The sequence below is a fragment of the Schistocerca gregaria genome, chromosome 7 (genome assembly GCF_023897955.1).
Source record: "Schistocerca gregaria isolate iqSchGreg1 chromosome 7, iqSchGreg1.2, whole genome shotgun sequence".
In the NCBI taxonomy this organism is placed as follows: domain Eukaryota; kingdom Metazoa; phylum Arthropoda; class Insecta; order Orthoptera; family Acrididae; genus Schistocerca; species Schistocerca gregaria.
In genome coordinates, this window is record NC_064926.1 from 113706572 (window position 1) to 113727889 (window position 21318).

At 42.9% G+C, this 21318-nt stretch overlaps 1 protein-coding gene across 1 annotated transcript in view; it reads left to right on the forward strand.

Moving 5' to 3' along the window:
• Window positions 1–21318, forward strand: part of LOC126281686 (furin-like protease 1) — a 1379773-nt gene that overhangs the window by 1315907 nt on the left and 42548 nt on the right. The window contains exon 11 of the mRNA XM_049980852.1: window positions 3122–3332. Coding sequence (XP_049836809.1) covers window positions 3122–3332 — 211 coding nt within the window. The remainder of the gene's footprint in view (window positions 1–3121; window positions 3333–21318) is intronic.

A 21318-nucleotide genomic window follows, 5' to 3' on the forward strand; every position in this document is an offset into this window, starting at 1 on the left:
GGTTCGAGTTCTCCCTCGGGCATGGGTGTGTGTGTGTGTGTGGTCAGTTAGTTGTATTAAATAGTGTGTAAGCCTAGGGACCGATGACCTCAGCAGTTTGGTCCCCTAGGAACTTTCCACAAATTTCCGAAATGCCTCAGTTCAGTTTTATAAGTAGTACTCTTCGGCATTGACCCTTCATTAAGCTTGTATTTACCACGAAACTCACGCCCAGCTGAAAGTTCAAAGCGACTGGAAAGAAGCGCGGATGATTCGTGTGTTAAGAAACGTAAAAGAAAGTACTCGGAAAATTAGAGACCAGATATCCTTAACACCGGTTATCTGCAGAATTCTAGAATATAATAAATTTCCTAGAGACCGAAAAGCTCACGTCCACTATCCGGCACGGTTTTAGAAGGCATCGCTCGTTTGAAACTCACTTGCCCTTTTCTCACATTACCTACTGCAAAACTGTGGATATACGGCAACAGGCAGGTTCGATATTTCTAGATTACCAAAAATCATTGTTAATGTACTCCAGATTGTTAGGGAAGGTACGAGCATGCGGAATAGTTTTCAGATGTGTGAGTGGCCCGAAGAAGTAATGGAACCCAGTATGCTGTCCTCCACGGCGAGTGTTCATCAGAGACAAAGGGTATCGTCAGGAGTTCCCCAAGGAAGTGTGATAGGTCCGTTTTTATTCTCTATACACATAAAATGATTTGGCGGACAGAGTGGGCAGCGATCTGCGGTGTTGGTGATGAAGCGTTGGTGTACGGTAAGATGTCGTAGCTGACTGACTCTAGGATGATACAAGACGAGGGAGAGAGAATTTCTAGTGGCAGCTAGCGCTAAATGTAGAGAAATATAAGTTAATGCGACAGGTAGGAAAACAAACCCGTAATGTTCGGATACAATGGTAGTGGCAAGTTATTGTGGGACTAACCTGCTGTGGTCATCACACTACTTAATCTAACTTAAACTAACTTACGATAAGGACAACACACATGCCCATGCCAGAGGGAGAGGACTCTAACCTCCGACGGGGGGAGCCGTGCAAACCGTGGCAAGGCGTCTAAGGCCGCGGGGCTACCCAACGCGGCTTCGGATACAGTATTAGTAGTGTCCTCTTTGACACAGTTACGATGTTGAAATATCTGGGCGTAACGTTGCAAAGCGAAATGGAATGTAACGAACATGTAAGGATTGTGGTAGGCGAGGCGAATGGTCAACTTCGCTTTATTGGGAGAATTTTAGAAAGTGAAGGAGACCGTGTATAGGACGCGTGTACGACCTATTCATGAGTACTCTTCCAGTCTTTGGGACCACACCAGGTCAGATTAAAGGAAGAAATCGAAGCAATACACAGGCGCATGGCTAAATTTGTTACCGATAGGTTCGACCAACACACAAAGTATTACTGAACTATGTGTGGGTTGCACTGGGCCAAATGATTCAGACTTACATAGGTTGGTTGGTTGTTTGGGGAAGGAGACCAGACAGCGTGGTCATCGGTCTCATCGGATTAGGGAAGGATGGGGTAGGAAGGCCGCCGTGCCCTTTCAGAGGAACCGTCCCGGCATTTGCCTGGAGTGATTTAGGGAAATCACGGAAAACGTAAATCAGGATGACCGGAGGCGGGATTGAACCGTCGTCCTCCCGAATGCGAGTCCAGCGTCTAACCACTGCACCACCTCCCTCGTAAGACTTACATAACTGGCCTCCAAGGTAACCAGACCTGCCTTTGTGTGATTATTTCTTGTGGGGTTTATAAAAGATACTGTTTATGTGCCTCCGTTACCAGGAACAGTGCATGAACTGAGACACCGCATGACAGCAGTTGTGGAAGCTGTAACTCAATACATGCTCGCTACAGTGTGGGAACAATTTGAATACCGCTTTGGTCATATGCCGTGCATCTCAAGAGGGGCATGTTGAACACCGATGTTTCTCCAGTTTCCCGTTGATCAAAAAATGAAATTCTTTGTATATGTTTATTAGTTTCAGAAATATAGACTTGCCAAATGGGAGGATTCTTTTTGATACGCTCTGTATTATCGAGCAGTAGCCTTGGAGCAGGAGGGGCATCACAGGACATTTTAATTTCCACACTCTATACTTTTACAAATAAAGTCATAACACTTTGCGAGCATCATAAGGAGGGATTCAGGATTCACACTCATTTCAGTGGAAGTTCGAAAACATAACAAAATAATTTTTTTTACATGAGAAATTTCATTACTTTTTTCACTTACTTATGGCTGAATTTGTTACTATAGGTACACTTTTCTTCGATGAATTTTGCACAGCATACATACCATACTTACAGGTGTATGATACTCCAGAATTTATTTAATTTATGAAAAAACGAATGAGCTGTTGTATTTTAAACTTCATGTTTAGAAAAAACACAAATTTTATATTTAATTACCCTAATTTTTACCACATTTTTTAATAGATGTGGAAAATTCTAGAGTTTCATACACCTTTAAGTATGGTTTGTATGCTGGGAAAAATTCATCGAAGAATCTCTCTTACTTATGAGGAAACGTGTACCTATAGCAACAAATGCTGCCATTATTAAGTGAAAAAAATAAAATTTCATATGTGAAGAAAATTATTTCGTTATGTTTTCGAACTTCCACTTTATGTGCTTGAATTCTGAATCCTTCCTGGTCATGCTGACAAAGTTTTATGAATTTATTTGTAGAAGTATAGACAATGGTAAATGCCCTGTGGTGCCTCTCGTGCCCCAAGTCTGCCCGTTTGACGTCCTACCACCCTTAATATTACTAAACTATTCTGTGTGTTATCCAGCAGTAGCCTGTAATGTTACCAACCTGTTCTGTGACTGACTCTACCGTCGCCATACTTCTTCTGATTTTTAAATGTTCCTACACGAGACATTTGAATTCAGCTTTCGTATTTGTTGTTCTTAAACTCACGATGATCACCTTTCGGTAACACATATGACAGAAAATGCTCGTGTGGTCGGATGTGTTGTCGGACAATATTGCTGGGTTTCACGTTGTCCCGGGTGAGTAATTTCTGCCGCCCCTGCACGCATCCTCTAAAGACGGGAGCCTTGTATTTCGTTCGCTAGAGGAGCTGGGATGCCAGTGCAGACGTGGCGCTGTTGCAGGCCAAGATCAGCCTGGTGTCTTCGCGGCGGGGCGACCTCACGATCCACCTGACGTCACCGGCCGGCACGAGGGCGACGCTGCTGGCGCGCCGGCCGCAGGACGTGTCGAGGGCCGGCTTCCAGGACTGGCCCTTCATGTCGGTCCACACGTGGGGCGAGCAGCCCTTCGGCCGGTGGACGCTCGAGATCCACAACGAGGGACGCTTCCTGGGTGGGTAGCCGCAGGTGGCTGCGGCAGCGGCGGCGCGGGCTGGCTCTGCCTACTAACACGACGCGACGCAAGCGTTGCACCTCCAACAAAGTTTACAAACATCTCAGCGCACACGCTTCGACTTCAGCCCTGGTGTCTAAATGGGGTGATTCAACTGAACTACGGCCAGGGGGTAACAAGGGTTGGACCGGGGGGGGGGGGGGGAAGAGTTCTTGCACCCGAAACCCCCTCCCCCTACCATCCTTTACTACAAACAGAACTTCCTGTCACCTACACTTTTAACGTGGCGCAGCTGTCTACGATTTTAATAATAATAATAAAAATAAACTGTATAAAATGATTTAATTTGTTGATAATATATTTACTCGTTGTCTTTACATAACGTCCAACAAATTTCAGTTCATACTATAGTCTTCTTGCGAATTTATTTGTCGAGATCTCAACTGCTGCGACCCTTTTTTCTATCTCGACTTCCGTATCTTGCATGAAAGTAGGAATGATAATTTTTCTATACATTGATTGGTATTGAGAGGTTTTGTTTTATCCCGGCTAGTTCTTAAATTAACCCCAGTGAGTCACTACACGTATTGTCTTCCCAGTTTTGAACTAAAATAACCATAAGTAAATTAATACTAGTGTTTTCAATAGATTCTCGTTCATCTGTTTCAGTTACTAGTCTGCAGTTTATTCTTGGTGAAAATCACGTAACCTAATTAGTTATGAACCTAAATCGAAGTAAAGTTCAAGACGAATCGTCAGTTTCACATTAACACGTTATTTTATTAATAAATCAGTTCATTCACACAATCGTATTCAAAGTGGTTCTTTGAATAAGTATCTAATCTGGAATCCCGTCAATATCAGAGATACTAAAAAATGTTCTGTCACTTTCGATAAAAAGATTGTTCCCGTTTAATATCCATAAACTGTCGTGAACTATGATTACTAGTCGCGTGAAGTAAAGCTCTTCCACTATCACGATACAAACTCCGAATCTGTCCAAAAATCGTTAATTCCGTAAAATATTTAAATCTTGACACGAAGTGAGGTTAAAGTCAGGGAGATTGTTGATCACCTCCCCGTTCCTCTGACAAAAGCTCTAATTCTGATCTGAAACTAATGCTTCCCAAAAAACAATCTCGTCGCGATTTATTCTTGCGCCCTGGTTTAATAAAGCTTCTATTGTTGCTTCCTAAAGCTGTACGTCCTAATTGACTTCGAACAGACTAGAGGATAGAGACTGGAGTATCATAATTGCATTGTATGTCTATTTGTACTTTAGTAAACGCTATCTTTGGTGTTCAAGACCTACGTTCTGTGACTTCAATATTGATTTTCTCATATATAAGAATAACTAATAATTTAACCATTGCTATCGTTTTTCCCCCCTCCCCTGCTTCCAAAATTTATGATTAAAATTCTTTTCTTTTTCTATTATTTTTCTACTATAGATTTCCCTCTATTTGTCTCTTATTTCTATTTCGTAAATCACTACTTGTGGAGGGGCTTTGGACATTCACTGAATTTATATTTCGAGGGCATGGGAGCTAATATGGAAGGCGTTGTAGGTGTTACACAACGCAGTTACTGGACTACTTCGGCAATATGTATTGACAAGGTCAGATCCACAAAATGGGACAGCTGTCGCTACATTGTACAATGCTTAAACGTCTGTCAGTTTAGGACTATACAATATCCATAAGAAAGTGAAGGAATTATAATGCCTTGCCAGGTGTTCTATCAAAATCGATGTACAACTTGGGATACAAATGGCACGAACAACACAGATGCTTGCCACATTCTTCCCCTTCGTGGCATAATCTTGACTTCCTTATTCATATTTTATAGTTCTAAAGTAACAAATTGGTTCACCCATTATATGATGAAAGTACCACTGCCCAGTTTTATGGATCTGACTATGGCAATACATGTTGCTGAACTTAGTAAGCCAGTAATAATGTTAACCTAGCTATCTTGGCAAATAAGTTGGTTTTTACAGGAAGACTACAGCACAAATTTATAGATAACTTCCTGCACTGAATGATCATGTCAGCTAACCATAAATTTCAACCCAGTCTTTCTACAATTTTTGTTAGAAAACTTCAGAACTAATTAAGTAATGCTGCTGATTTAAGATATGTAGTACTAGTAAAAGACAAAGATTGATATAAAATGATTATGAGTACACTGCCATCATTCGTCTTGATCGCTCTTTTATTGTTCAAAATTTACAGTTTTACTCGATAGCTTCAGGCCACCTTCAGAATCTGTCATGTACAAAGATAGAAATGAGAAGTTGTTATCTTACAGGGCGCCAAATGTTACATACAAAAACTGTAGTATACTAGAGTACCATGGAAAATTGCTACTGTTTTAGGCTACCTTAAGTAAAGTATGATATGGCCGTTAGGTAGTGTTAGTGCAGACACACTTTCGAAAATACCATCTAAATGATTTGGTGTTAGGCATATATTCGCTGTCTGTCAAATAAATACTGTACATAAACGGCTTACAGTGTACTGTGGACTAGTATGACAGTAGAACCACTTTATGATATGACATATTATTTTTAAATAAATATATAAGCTAAGTGTGCATAAAACGTGATGACTATAGCAAGGGTGTGAAGGTGTTAAAATTAGAATGGCACTTGAAAGGCAGGTTGTTCGTCAGTATTGTTACTGCCTCGTGTCTGCCCTGTTTACCTTGTGTTGGGACGGAGGGGGGAGATGACGGCACTGGCTGAGGCTGCAGCCAGCGGAGACGCGACCTGCGGCAGCTGGAGGGAGGGTGAGAGGGAGGGAGGGAACGCTGGACAGTGTCCACTGCAAGGTATCCCGTCGCTCTCGCCGTGTTGATACACCAGCAGATCTTCAAAGACGTCACAGTTGGGTTTCGTCTATAGTCGTTTTGTTCATTAAACGAGCGTTGTGGGCATGTCTTACCTTATACAAATACGTCCATTTCTTCCAGTATGTTCAGCATGTAGCTTTCCAGTGCTTTATGTGAAATATCTAGACTGTCGTATATATTGCCCTCTACATGTTGATATTAGTTCAGTTGATTACCTAGTGCAGTTTTCTTCTCTTCATAGAGATGTTCCCTAACTCAGATGTCGAACTTTCTGCCTGTTTGTTGAATACGTGATTCATCGGTCTTGACAATTATGCTGTGCAACAGAATTAAAAGACGACTTTTTCGAAACCCAGTAATTGTCTGACACATAAGCTTGAAATTTGGTTCAAAAGAACTTACACCAATCATCTGTAATGGTGGAAAAGAGTAGCATTCTGCGAGATCAGCTGCCCATGTTTATTGAGTATTTTAAAAATCCCCCTTTACAGAGAGAACCTGCAAAATCCTGCGAGGCACCTGCTGGCAGTCAACTAACCTAGGAGATGTGTTTTAAGTGCTTTCCTACCTGCAGGCACCTAGGGCTATTTCACATATTTTCTCTGTAAATATACATTTTTAAAATTCTTAATAAATGTGGTCAAGTGCCACACAGGGGTTTGCTAAACTGGGGGACCTAAAAGGATACTCTGACGTTTTACTAACGCATGTGTCGATGTCACACCCTTCAGTGATCACACCATTGCAGAGTGTGAAACAGGAGCACTGAAAAGGCATAAGGACACTTTGCTGCATACGATGACATTCAAATTTCGACGAATGTTTTTAGCTATGTCTAGTGGCTCCATTATGGACATCAGAGGAATAATTGCGGTCGCACTGTATTCGAAAGGGGTGAGATAACGTTCTTTGATGTCCAAACCCGTGATGTCCAACGACATGTGTTGTAGTCAGTACAAAACGTTGACAGGGACGTCTTCGTGATCCTCAGCGTACTGCAAAATGTCGTTTTCGAGCTCGAAGAGTGGTGGTATCAACGCCACAAGGGAACAGATAGTTTCATTTACACTCTTTGTCACCCCCAGGCGCTTTTTCGTATCGGTTTTGAGAGATTGTTTCTGAAATGTTTTCCTCAGCCACCCATAAGGAAATAGTTCTGGACATCGCGTTTCTCCCCTCTATCATAGAGGCGTGAAAAGAAGGGGTGAAATGAGGGGAAGAGGGGCTGTGTCGATCTGCCCATTGAATGACACGTCCAAGGTGGCGTTAGCAGAATTGTAGTGGAATTTGGTGCCATTGTGATATCATTAACCCACTTTATACCTCACATGAACTTCCGAGCTCTTGAGTTGTTTTCACATGTGTCGACAGTGTGGTGTTTGAAGCGTCGTCGAGTCTGAGGGTAACATCGCAGAGTGCCATGATGTTGAATCATGAAAGAGGAAGGTTGTATGAACCTTTGAGCCAAATTTCAAACGTATTAGCACAAATGGGAGACAGTTAAGCGGTTTCGAAGAAATGACACTTTAGCTCTATTGCGCAATGTAATTTTATAAAATTTTGGAAATTTATTTTCTACAAGGTCAGTTCTTGCCTTACACTACGACTTTTAGATGCTTCGTTCAGTAGTGTGTCTACACCTACGCTACCTAACGGCCTCAGCGTATTTTACTTACGGCAGAATCTCTCACCAAATAGTAGCATTAGTCCGTCGCATATATACACTGATCAGTCAGAACACACATGACCGTCTACCTACTATTACTGTAAACACGTCCAGACGATAGCAGCGTCACCTGGCAAGGAATGGTTGCTAGTCAGACACACGCACAGTGCATGTACATAGTTGGGTTGTTTGTGGGAGGAAACCAAACAGTGAGGTCATCAGTGTCATCGGATTCGAGAAGGACGCGGAAGGAAGTCGGCCGTGCCCTTTCAAAGGAATAATCCAGGCATCTGCCTGGAGGGATTTAGGGAAATCACGGAAAACCTAAATCATGATGGCCGGACGCGGGATTGAACCGTCGTCCTCCGGAAGGTGAGTCCACTGTGCTAACTACTGCGCCACCTCGCTCGGTTTTGCAGGTAGTAACAGTGAGCGTGCCGTCCGTGTGTAGAAGGGGGAAGGTGCGTGATCTATCTGAGTTCGACGGAGATCGGATTGTAATTGACCGGAGTATCGGCACAAGCGTTTCCGAAACTGTACAACTTGTTTGGTGTTCGAGGAGTGCTGTAGTGAGTGTCTTCAACACGCGGCTAAACAAAAGTGAAACAATGTCCAAACGTCTTGGGGTTGGGCGGCCACCTCTCAATACAGATGTCGGAGCTCGTAGGCTGTGCAGACTGGTGAAAGAGGACAGGCGGCGAACTGTGTCTGAACACACAGTACGCAGAAGACCTCCACGGCCGACTATTCATGCATGTGCCACGACATCGGCAACTACGACTGAAATGGGCACGTGACCATCGGCACTGAACGTTGACGCAGTGGCAGAACGTAGCACGCTCAGATGGTTCCCAACACCTACTTCATCAAGCCGTTGGTAGGGCGCGAATCCTTCGTCTTCCAGGGAACCAGCTCCTTGACATCTGTACTGCTGGATGGAGACAAGCTGGCGGCGTCTCCGTTATGTTCTGGGGAACACTGACGTGACCATCCGTGGGTCCAGCGAAGCTCGTGCAAGAGGACGGCCAAGGAGTACCTTACATTGGCTGCAGACCACGTACATCCGTTCATGGTATATTTTAACAAGATCGTGCGCCATGTAACGAAGCCAGTGGTGTGATGGGATGGTTCGAGGAACTCTATGGCGAGTTTCACTTGGTCGCCAGATCTGAAAGCGGTCGAACACATCTGGGATGTGGCGACGGAGTTCATCGCCCTCTCCGCGAAATATCCGGAAATGGCAAATGCAGTGCCAACACAAAGGTCTCATCGCTTCCGTGCCACGACGCGTCTCCCGTGTTATTCGTGCCGAAGGTGGACTACCCGCTATTAGGTAGGCGGTCGTAATGTTCTGACTGATAAGTGAATGTGATGTCTCATAACAGTCGTCAGGCGCATTTTCTCTCGTATTTCGATAGATATTTGTAATTTTTTTTCTTTTTTTATTATGTCTGGCCTTAGTAACGGCAAAAAAATACCGCGCACATCGTATATGATGCGACGTCCAGTGTTGGTGAAAAGCGTCGGCTTCTTTCCCGTTACGAACAAAATTATTTTTAAAGTGGAACTTTACGCACCCGTTCGACAGAGTTGTTCCAGACTAGTTTCTTGAGATATTCTATTATTGGCGTGTATTAACAGAGACAGTAAAACAGGGAGAATAACAAGTAATGCAGCAGTGACAACACCGCCCTGGCCTGCACTGACTTGTACCTCATACAACAGCGCTGCTCAGTCGCTCCTGGTGTACTGGCTATTCTTTCGGTTTCACTGTTCCTGATAATACATATCGATCAAAGTGTCATCTCACTAGACTAACTTTGGGCCGCTTTTCCGAATGGCAACAACAAAGATCCGGTTGAAAATTCAATTTGTTCGTAACTGGAAACAAACCGACTCTTTCCGTCGACTCTGGGCGTCGCGTCAAAGAAGTAATGTTCAGTACCTGTTTGTCGTGGCTGCGGCTACACACTGCAAAAAGAAAGAACATTATAAATGCTATCATAATGTGCTCATTAAGAAGCATAAATTTACGGCAAAGTTTTGACACAGTCAGACAAGTATTAGAGTTAGAACCTATCTAGACCTCTTGATGCAGTGTATCTGAAGGTGCGAAAATTACCCAGACAATATTCATCCAGTATTTGAGAATGAGAGCCCTTGGTGACTTCCAAAAAACTTTGACCGTAATTTTAAATCTTTTTCATATATATTTAACGCTTACAGCACCAAAAAACAATCAACCGAAAACAAGGTACTGCTTATTAAATGTTGGTTCTTCATGTGATAAAACATGAACATAAAAGAACTAAATTTTTAGAGGAATGTCTTTGCTTTTGTAACTTACTTTCACCATGATTAAGCCTAAAACAAACTGAATGACACTATGCACTGTTAGCTAAAAGATTTCTTAGAGTAGATATATATGGTTATAACTTTCTTCATTTTGAACGTTTCATAGGGCTATGGAAAGTAACTGGAGACCAATAACACCAGTGTAATCAGCATTTCGTGTTCTGAGTCGTCTGTATTAGAAGCTTAACGTCAAATATGTAACACGGTAACTCTTAAATGTGAAACAGGAAATACTCCCTAAGGTTCTTCAAAATTATATTTATTTCGTCAAATACTGACTTTCGGCTTATTACCCATTTCAGGTGACAGTTGTACATAACGAAAACAGATAAAATGATGTACTACTAACACAACTATTATTTGCCACATGATATAGCGAAAGTGATGACATGTGGAGTGTTAACATAGTAAAGAGAGGGTCTGCCTCGAGCAAAACACAATTTTTCTTTTTCTTTTTATTCCCCAGACACGTTTCGCTGAAATTCAGCATCATTAATGTGTTATTTGTTTTCTTCTTACTACCACATGCTGTGGATTTCGTAGGTTTAATGAAATTTAATGCAGTTGTTTTGTTCCGCACTTCGTCAATTTTGGTGGTTTCTCCATTATCTTCACAGTGAAGGCCTGTTGTAAGTAATTTTTCGTGTCACTGTTTACAAAGAAAACACGTATTCAGAGCTTTGACCTTCAACAAACCATGAAAAAATAAAATTAAATTTACAGTTTGAGTCTAGTATTTGTGACTAAAACATTACGTGGGGAACTGAAATTGCCCATTTAATATCAAGCTTCTATTCCGCGTCATATTTTGTAGATTTCCGGTATTTCCTATAGTATCAGCTCTCTACTTTGCTGAACAGAATGTTAAAGTTCATATTATTCATCATATGAGTGGGTTTTTGCTAAAGGATGATCGATAAACTTTGACTCTTTCTTTCTTAATCTACAGCTCCGTTCATATTCAGATAACATAATTGCCACAGCTCTGCCTGACTGGCAAAGACGTACATTGCACCGTGCTTCCAAGTGATTTTATGCACACCTCTCTGTGTGAAGGTTGCAATCGCCTTTACTATTGAATAAAAATGTTAATATGCTTTTGATATTGTAAAATTCCCGTCTTTAGTTGCGATAATTTAACGCTTCAACAAGGTTATCTGAAATGTTGCTAGTTTTTGTAACTGCTAACTGGTTCCTGTTGGTCAAAGCACAGAAACAGTGTAATTTTACACATTGTCTTTGTTCGCAGTATATTATCGATCAAGATAGGGCAGAGTTCCATCATCTGAATCTGCCTTGCAAACAAAACTACTCACTGTCGTACATGTCGCTTCCAGTAATGGCTACGAAAAAAGAAAATGGCTAACATTGCACTACTTCTGTACTTTGGCCAACAGGAATCAGTCAGTATTTACGAAACCTAGTGCATGATGTCATATACGATCAGAATTTTATTTAACCTCGAATTAAAGTTAGTTTCACAACTAAATGTCACATTTTGTAATACCAACAGTATATCAAAATTTCTACTCAGTTGTAAAGACAACTGCAACCTGTGACACAGTGTAGTGTGTATAAAATCACTTGCATGCCCTGTGGATGAGTACGGATTGGCAGGTCAGGCTGTTTCAGTTAGGTGACCTGAATAAGTACGTTGCTGGAGATTGCGAAAGACAGATTCTAAATTTTGCCGATCATCTTTTAGCAGAAACCCACTGATATGATGAAGAATGTGGAGTTTTTACATTCTCTTAAGAACAGCAGAGACATGTACCTAGTGGAAATCTGCATGCCTCTGACACAGAGTGTCAGCTTACAAGGAACCCCTTGAGCGCGTGGTCGCAAGTTCATTCTTCAATAAAGCTCATTTGACAGTGTTATGACAGGAAAAATATCAGCTGTTAATGACTCACATGTGCATCAGAAGAGCGATATAAAATGAGTGTCGGGGAAGAGCATAGATCAACCTTCCATGAGATTTATGTAGTACACTTCACAAAATGGACATAGTCGACATTTAAGAAAAGTTCAAAATAAACCATTAACTTTCACCATGAAGACCGAATGAAAAATGGCTCACTACACTGATACAAAGGTTCACATAATCAAGTTCGAAAACGATCTCGTTGAGAGATACAAACCGTGCAGGACATTCAGCTAGGTGTTCACTCTTAAGGAATGCAAATAGAATCATATTGGTGTAATGGGGTGATGAAAACTGATGGGATGTGCGGCACGCAACCAAATGTGAAACTCTGTCGTGGGGCTTATCGCGAAACTGGCTATGCTTTAAGGCGTAGCTGCAGGCAGTGTGATACTATGTTTTATAAACACGGAAAACACAAACATGTTTGCTCTAAAGGAGTGTAATTTTTATGCACAGACCAAGATTCAAGCAAAACAAAGTTATTTTGACCAGCTATTGGCCAAAAGTAGCGCTCATACCACAGTTGTAGTTCTCTTGTGCCCATTTTCCCACTCTTGCTTGCTCTGATGTACAAATTCCCTACTGTCCTGGCAAAAGCACGTACTCGAGAGACGATTGTATGGAGCAGAACAACTCCAACTTATCGCCGCACAATAAATAGTTTTCCAGCCAATTTACCACCCAGATTAACAGTCGGCACCATTGTACACGATTGCGTTAAGGCATTGAACGAATCTTCATACAACTCCCTTCGTCTCTCTCAACTTCCAGGGTTCCTTTCACATGCAGTTCGTCTTCAAATCCCGGTTGCTCGAAGTTGAAAACAAATTCCTTACTGAACTATGGGATAAGTTTGTTTATCTCATCTACAGATTTTCGGGCCAGTTCCGCAGTTTGCTGTGCATCGTCACGTTGACACTTTGTTCGAAATTTCGTCATCTTACGTCTTTCAACCCTGCAGCACTGTTTTAAGTTATGCAACCATCCACTGCTTCCCTTGAAATCACTACAACCTTTGGCGCGCGCAGTTCTATGTGCGTAATCGCACACTCTGTAAGTTATATCGCGCATCCTTGAAATGTGCAAACATTTGAACAAGTGCGTCCTCTGCTACCTTGGACATCCGTCGTTTTTCTAATGCACTACCCATGTCATATTGCTGCAGACTTACTCGGAATCTGTTTGAATCGTTTTTTGCTAACGTGTGAATGAAATGATCTTCCATGTATTTTTAGCTTTCGCTCCTTGGAAAACGATTCTGCTTTGTTACGTTTCACTTGAAACGTGATTTGTGTCTCCCTGTCCGACAAGGGTGATGAACTACATGACTCGACACCTTTTTCTGTATCAGTTTTACTTGTTAAGCTCGTATTGCACTCCTCATGTGTGTCATCTGGACAGCCGAGCGTATACGACACCACAAATTCCACTGACCCATCTCAGAGAAACGCTAATATTTCATCTCCCACTTCTTTCCAAGTCTGGTGAAACGTCAATTTCGACAACTGTTGTTGTAGATATGCAATAATGTTTGCTTTGTTTATCGTTGCCATGTCTCTGTTCTGTATCAACATCAGTAGCATTGCACCACTGTTGTGAGTTATCCGTCGGGTAAGCATTTCAACCACGTTCGCTATTGTATATCTCAGCTCCCGCCCCATGCTGCCATTAGCAGCCAATATTGTGGTTACATGCTACACAATACCTATGTTGACGACTGCCGTACACGTCATTGGCTTTTCACGATCTCACACTGAGTTCCTCGTTAGCATTCAATGATAAAACTCAATTTTCTTTTTCTCCTGCATTAAGTTTAATTTATTTACAAGTACTATATTGACATTTTTAATATGGCTTTACTCTCTCATTAGCTGTTAAATGTATTTCCACGTAAAAAACTTTGGTTCTTTTCCTAGTTAATGTAAATATTTGTACATGAGGAGAAAATGTGATACTTTCCTATGTAGACACTCCACACGTTATCAATTTTGTTATGTTTATTTGTAAATATTATCTGTATACGTAACACTTCACTTTTCTCTGTGTTTGCGACATTCGGTTGTCACATGAAGGTGACGTATAAAGCCGAAACCGGTTCGTGAGGAAATGGCTATAATTCTGCTGAACATTTAATATCATCAACACGTTATACCAAGGACAGACAGAAAATTGCTACTACAAGGGAAATGTTTCAATTTAAACATTGACAGGAGTTAACTTGCACACTTCATCTCCCTAGGGATGTCAGATGCCGTTAAAAATAGGTACACATCTTACTATTTAGATAAATCTTACTTCGTTCATGTAGTAAAACAGTCCTTCCCGCACGTAGAACAGGTAGAGAAAATTATAACATTGGTGCTGATGCGACAGTTCCACATTATATCCTTAAAGATTTGTCTCAGACTGTCTTTTGCTCCGCTGTGGGAGTAGACGACATACTCACAGTAGCCAGGCTGCAGGGACAGAGGTGGACGCTAGTACTGTTGCCACTTGCAGCCAAGTACCTCTGTACGTAATGACGCATCCATCGTTTATAAAGAAAACCAGCCGGTATCGGTGATAACAGCCCGCTGTTAGCTCAGCATCATGCGAATTTTGCTTCGCATTAGACGCGAAAAGACTCAACATTACTTAGGAGACACGTATTTGAACTATTTTTAAGCGAAACATATTGTTTAACTCAAAATAAACGCCAACGAGTCTGTGGTGGCCGTTTCAGTATTTTATCAGATGACCTAATCTGCCAAATCGGAGCTCAGACACCAATATCGTGGATAAGTCAATGCTTTTTTTTTTTGTTTTTCGTTTACTGACTTACCTGAACAGAAGGACTGTTTGCTGATGATGCTGTGGTGTACGGGAAGGTGTCGTCGTTGAGTGACTGTAGGAGGATACAAGATGACTTGGACAAGATCTGTGATTGTTGTAAAGAATGGTAGCTAACTCTAAATATAGATAAATGTAAATTAATGCAGATGAGTAGGAAAAAGAATCCTGTAATGTTTGAAGACTGCATTAGTAGTGTAGCGCTTGACACAGTCACGTCGATTAAATATTTCGGCGTAACATTGCAGAGCGATATGAAGAGGGACAAGCATGTAATGGCAGTTGTGGGGAAGGCGGATAGTGTTCTTTGGTTCATTGGTAGAATTTTGGGAAGATGTGGTTCATCTGTAAAGGAGACTGCTTATAGAACGCTAATACGACCTATTCTTGAGTACTGCTCGAGCGTTTGGGATCCCTATCAGGTCGGATTGAGGGAGGACATATAAGCAATTCGGAGGCGGGGTGCTAGATTTGTTACTGGTAGGTTTGATCATCATGCGAATGTTACGTAAATGCTTCAGGAACTCGGGTGGGAGTCTCTGGAGGAAAAGATGCGTTCTTTTCTTGAATCGCTACTGAGGAAATTTAGAGAACCAGCATTTGAGGCTGACTGCAGTACAATTTTACTGCCGCCACCTTACATTTCGCGGAAAGACCATAAAGAGAAGAGAGATTAGGGCTCGTACAGTGGCATATAGGCAATCATTTTCCCCTCGTTCTGTTTGGGAGTGGAACAGGGAGAGAAGACGCTAGTTGTGGTACGAGGTACCCTCCGCCACGCACCGTATGATGGATAGCAGAGTATGTATGTAGATGTAGATGGACATATATACTTACTATTAAAGGAATTTAAGAAACCTTTCTTGGTGTTGGAAAGTACGGGTAATGGTGGCCAACCGACTGGAAAATATACTTTTGACACGACAGACTGTTCCGAGAATTCAGCCCCGACAAGTAGCAAACAGATGAGGTAAAGAGTTTTTCTTACACTAAATACCCATAAATGCATATACTTCTAACCACAGATAATATATGACAATTGTAGCTACGTCAAATATGATAAAAATTTCAATCACACACACAATCCAGATCGATCATACGGTGCGCTACATTAGAGTCATCTTCATGCTTTAGGTTTTTTTTTTTCTGTTTTGGTCCAGTAAAGATCAGACTCTGTACCAGATGGTGTCAGTCACATATTTGCCACGAGACACACATGCGAAACACAGCTCTTGTAGTAGCTGATGCAGACGTTGCTGCGTATATCGCACAACGGCCCACAGGGAATACATGAAGAAGACCCCTTGTAGCTGGAACCGGAGATGAGAGAACGACTCTTGAAATAAATCACCATTGGACACTGGGAACACAGTATGTGCTGCTGCGCTACTAACCGCTGCTGCTACGTGTGTAATAGTGGTGCGTATGCATGTCTGGGTGTTTGTGCGTGTGACTGCTGGCGTGCGAGACAGGCGAGGCGAGGCGAGGCGAGGTGAGGTGAGGTGGCGCGTGGCGGCGCAGGGCGCGCCAATCTGCAGGAGTGGGCGTTGGTCTTCTACGGCACGGCTGAGCCACCGGACGGAGCGCTGCCGCCTCCGGGGGCGGCGGGGGTAGTGGGAGCGCCGGGGGCCGCGGGCGTGCCCGCCTCCGGTGTCGGGCCCCGCGGGGGGTTCCTGGGGGCGGGGCCCGCCGCTGCCCGGCCTCCCATCGCCGCGACGCCGGCGCCGCCACCGAGGTCCAAGCCGAAGGTCAAGAAGCAGAACTTCCGCGGCGGCAACCGCACTGGCGCCGCCAAGAGCCGCACCACCACCACCACCACCACCACAACTGCAGCTAGCGCCGCGACGGTATTGCCCGCCGTCCCGACGACGCCGCCACCGGCCGCCCCCGGCGCAGCCGCCGCCGCCTCCCGCGGTCCTGCTGCCACTCCGGCCCCCGGCGCTCCCCGCCGCCTCCCGCCCCCGCCACCACCGCCGCCGCCCCCAGCGCAGCCGTCGGTGCTACGCGGCGACGTGACCATCATGCTGCAGCCGGCGCCGTCGGAGCCGCTGGGCCGGCCGCAGATGCCGGACGCCTTCCGCAAGTACACCAAGGTCAACGTGCTGGTGATGAAGGAGCCGGCGGCGGGTGTCTCCGTGGCGGAGCTGTCGCGCGACCACACGCTGCGCCTGCCCACAGGCAAGCCCCGCCCCCCGCCCCCAGTCCCCGCCTCCACTCCACGTCATCCCTGCACCGCGCTTTCCCTGCCCAGCTGCACCCGAAGCCACCGGTAACACCGAGGAACCATCCTAGGCTGCCGTTCACAGTCGATCTGGCACATTGCTGCTCTCCTACCTTTGCCATCAAGGCTTCGCCGTTTCTTGGCTAACCTCAGAAACTTGTTTCATTATAACCGTACGGGACCTTTCTCATGGATGAACGGTCAGTGTGTACTCTTGATGTAAAGGAGATCCAACTTCCATGTTGGGTGCTCTGTACCAATTTTTAACTGTCGGCATCTCACACGTGAAATAAAGCGGTGGCTGTGAAATTGAAACTCAGAACTATCGTTTGGGTGTAGTTCTTATCCGTCGCATATTTTTCCATCAGTTACGTACAGTGGAACACTAAGCAAGTGTTGAGCCAGCTTTTGATCGACATCGCACCATCTATTGCGTCACTTTTTTATGAGTTGAAAGTCTCATTCTGTAACAGTCATGGAGTCAATCCTAGAAATAGAACTCAAGATAAGATACAGCAATGTATATGCTTATGCGATCTTCAAAAAGCTATTAAGTTCTTTTTTTAACATTTTTTATGCAGCGACAGCAACTGATATTGTTTATATAAGAACATACCGCCTACAGTTGCAAGTTAACTTTATCGTTTACCTAGGTTTCGACGTTAGTAATAACATCTTTTTCAGAACCTGCAAAAAGTTAATATTATAATGTGCTAGTAAATTATATTAGATATGGTCATCCTACAGGATGCAACGTGTAGTGCTTACATAAAATATTATTTAAACGTTTACCTAAATATCTAATATAATTTACTAGCACATTATATTATAAACTTTTTGCAGATTCTGAAGACGACGTTATTAATAACGTTGAAACCTATACAAACGATAAAGTTAACCTGCAACTGTAGGCGGTATATTCTTATATATCCAGTTCTGTGCTAGCTGGTGCAGCAATTATGTGTATGTTTATTTTCCTAAGGGACCAAACTGCTGAGGTCATCGGCCCCTAGACTTACACACTACGTAAACTGGCTTAAACTAACTTATGCTTAAAACAACACACACAGCCTTGCCCGAGGGAGGGCTCTAACCTTCGGCGGGAGGGGCCGCGCAATCAGTAACATAGCGCCTCAAAACGCGTAGTAGTTACCAAACCGAAATGGAAACTACCTATACGAACAGATGCATTTTCTGTTTATTCACGTTCAAATGAAAAACGAAGGAAATTCTTGTCCACTTCTTTCCCTGCACCAGAATGTGTGTATCCTTACTTCCAGAAATTCACGTTAACGTAGATACCTACTTCACAAGCCATTCATTTTTCATTTAAACATTGTTGTCTAATTCGTACTTACGGGCTCCATAACCGCTCTCCTCCTCTCTTTCTGCTCTTTAACTTCCTCATTAAGTCGTTTTCTTTTTGTTCCATCTCTCCAGTAAATGTTTTTCGTTATGCACGGATACGTTATTAGTCTGTGGCTGCCATCCATTCAACCTGTGACTATGTCAGAAGGTATTAAGCACTCTTTCACTCTCTTTATACGACCTACTCCCTCATTTTAGTCCGTAACATCGTCAGTGTCATGTAGCGGGTGCAGTACTGTTAAGTAATACGAAAATATTATGTCTCGATGTCAGAGTTATTTTTTTTCATATACGACCGGTTCTAATGCCATATTGACCATCAGCTGATACAAAATGTTTGGCTTCGAGTAGCACGTAAATGTGAACTGCAGTTTCGTAACCATTCGTCTGCTACTGAACTACAATTCACCTTGACGTACTATACAAAGCCATACGTTTTATTAGTGATGAAGGTGAACGGGGCACTGAAGCAGATCATATGTCGCAACAAATACAACTGGATAGGTTAAAAAGCTGTTCACCAAGCAGGAGAAGGAGAAACACGTACAAACATTAAGGAAATTTTCAAGCCATTCCTTTAGCCTTCATCCCTCTTCCCTCTCCTTCAGCCCTTCTTCCAGAAGAAGAAAGTGGGTCCAAGAGCTTGCACATTTCCTTAACTTTTGTATGTGTTTGCTCCTGAGCCCGCTTAGAGAGTAGATTTTTTGTCTGTCTAATTGTATCAAATTTTCAAAAATTATTTTCGTTAAAAATGCTCTGAGATCGACGTACAAATAAACAGCTTTGTATTACTGTGCAGTAGATCACGTCTGATTACGTATGATTTCTAACACCGATCCAAAAATTCCTTACAACGTCATTGGATCAGACAAACAAATACGTTGGATCCAGAATGAGATTTTCAATCTGCAGTGGAGTTTGCGCTGATATGAAACTTCCAGGCTAAGCCAAATCTCCACAGTATCCTTTCTTCCCGGTGTGCTAGTTCTGCAAGGTTCGCAGAAGAGGTTCTGTAAAGTTTGGAAGGTAGGAGACGAGGTACTGGCAGGATTCAAACTGTGGGGACGGGTCGTAAGTCGTGCTTGGGTAGCTCAGATGGTAGAGCACTTGTCCGTGAAAGGAAAAGATCCCGAGTGCTACTCTCGGTCCGGCACACAGTTTTAATCTGCCAGGAAGTGTCAAATCTGTTAGACTGTCAGTACATCCATGAGACTAAAATAGGCTGTCGCTTTCCGTTTAATTTCAGTTTACTTACTAGATTCATAAAAGACGGCGTCGATATGTTTAAAGTTGTCTGTTATTTGCAATGTCATACTGTCTGCTATCAGAAACACTCTTGCAGTTTGGCCCGTTTCACCTTATTGCTGTGCAGTTACACTTTTAATGCTACTTTTCTTTGTATACGAACCTTACAAGCCTCGACGGTGAAGTTTTTTCAGTTTTCTTTTACCAGAGGAACGTCGGCAACTTAGGCAATGCAGCACGCCATCACTTTATCCCTATTATCAACATTTTGGAAAGTGATTTTGGAATTACGTATTAAGTTATTTATTACTTGATTGTACGTTTCTGCGGGATATTTTTCCTCCCTTGGTTATAACTCGGATCACTGTTTGTGAGAAATGAATATCAGTCACCCAAATTCAAAAGAGTTCACGGACATGTGAATAGCTTGAAGTACATTGCGTGTCTTAACTGCGATTAACACTGCAGTGAAGCGCGACGATTATAACAAGGAAAATTTCGGTTTAAGGTGGAAGGTGTCACAAATACACTTTTATTTCGAAGTCAGATCGAGATACCATTGTACTGTTGCGGGCGTGAGAAGTTAAAACGCATACGCAGGGGTCCACTGTCCTTATGCCAGTGAGGAAGAATGCATTAAACCGTAGTGACGTCGCCTACCGTCGGCTGTCCGTCATAAAACACACGAGGAATTGGGGTACTGCCTCGTGCTAACCTGACTTGTTAGATGCTCATGCTCTGCTTTTCAGCACAGCCTCGAATTCTGGTTCCGTCTCGTTCCCGGTGGTTTCCGTGGCGCAGCGTCGCCCCCATCACCCCCTTCCACAGCACACTGTCACGTATCATTCATGACGGCCTTCGCATGCCGACCGCGCACCGGTCATGTCACAGCCGTTCGCTTCATGTTGTTTGTGAGCACGAACTCGTGTAGTGTACCTTGGCACATAGCTTAGCATGAATATTTTTTCTTTCGTTTTGGCTTTGTATGTTGACATTCTGAGCTTGTATGATTTTTGTAGCTGTCGATACATGCCAATAGCAATAAATTATTTGCTTTTACCTCATTGTGTTTTTAATTATTTGTTTCTTTTATTAATTATTATTGTTATCTTGATGGTAAGTAAACTATAATAATTCACATTTAATTTAATATTGCTTCTGCAAGACCTTTAAAGGTTTATTCAATAACCTAGGTTTAACAATGTGGTTTCCAGGGTTACTATCCCTGTGCTACTAGTGAAATCGTCGATAGTGCAATCTCTAGTGCTTTTAGGACTGACAACCATGAAAAGAAACTTTCGATTTTTGGTGTCTTGCTACGAAGAGCACGACTTAGTTCCTTAACTTTTACTTAAATTATTGTTATCAAGATTACCGTCAGTTGTATGGGTTTACAGACACCACTGTGTTATTTGTGCCACATGTTTCGTTTCACCATTTTGATTTCTTAGCGAAATTTGCTACTTTGTGCAGCACAATACATGCCTTGTTACTATCGAGTGTCGCCCAGCAGACCCCCTTC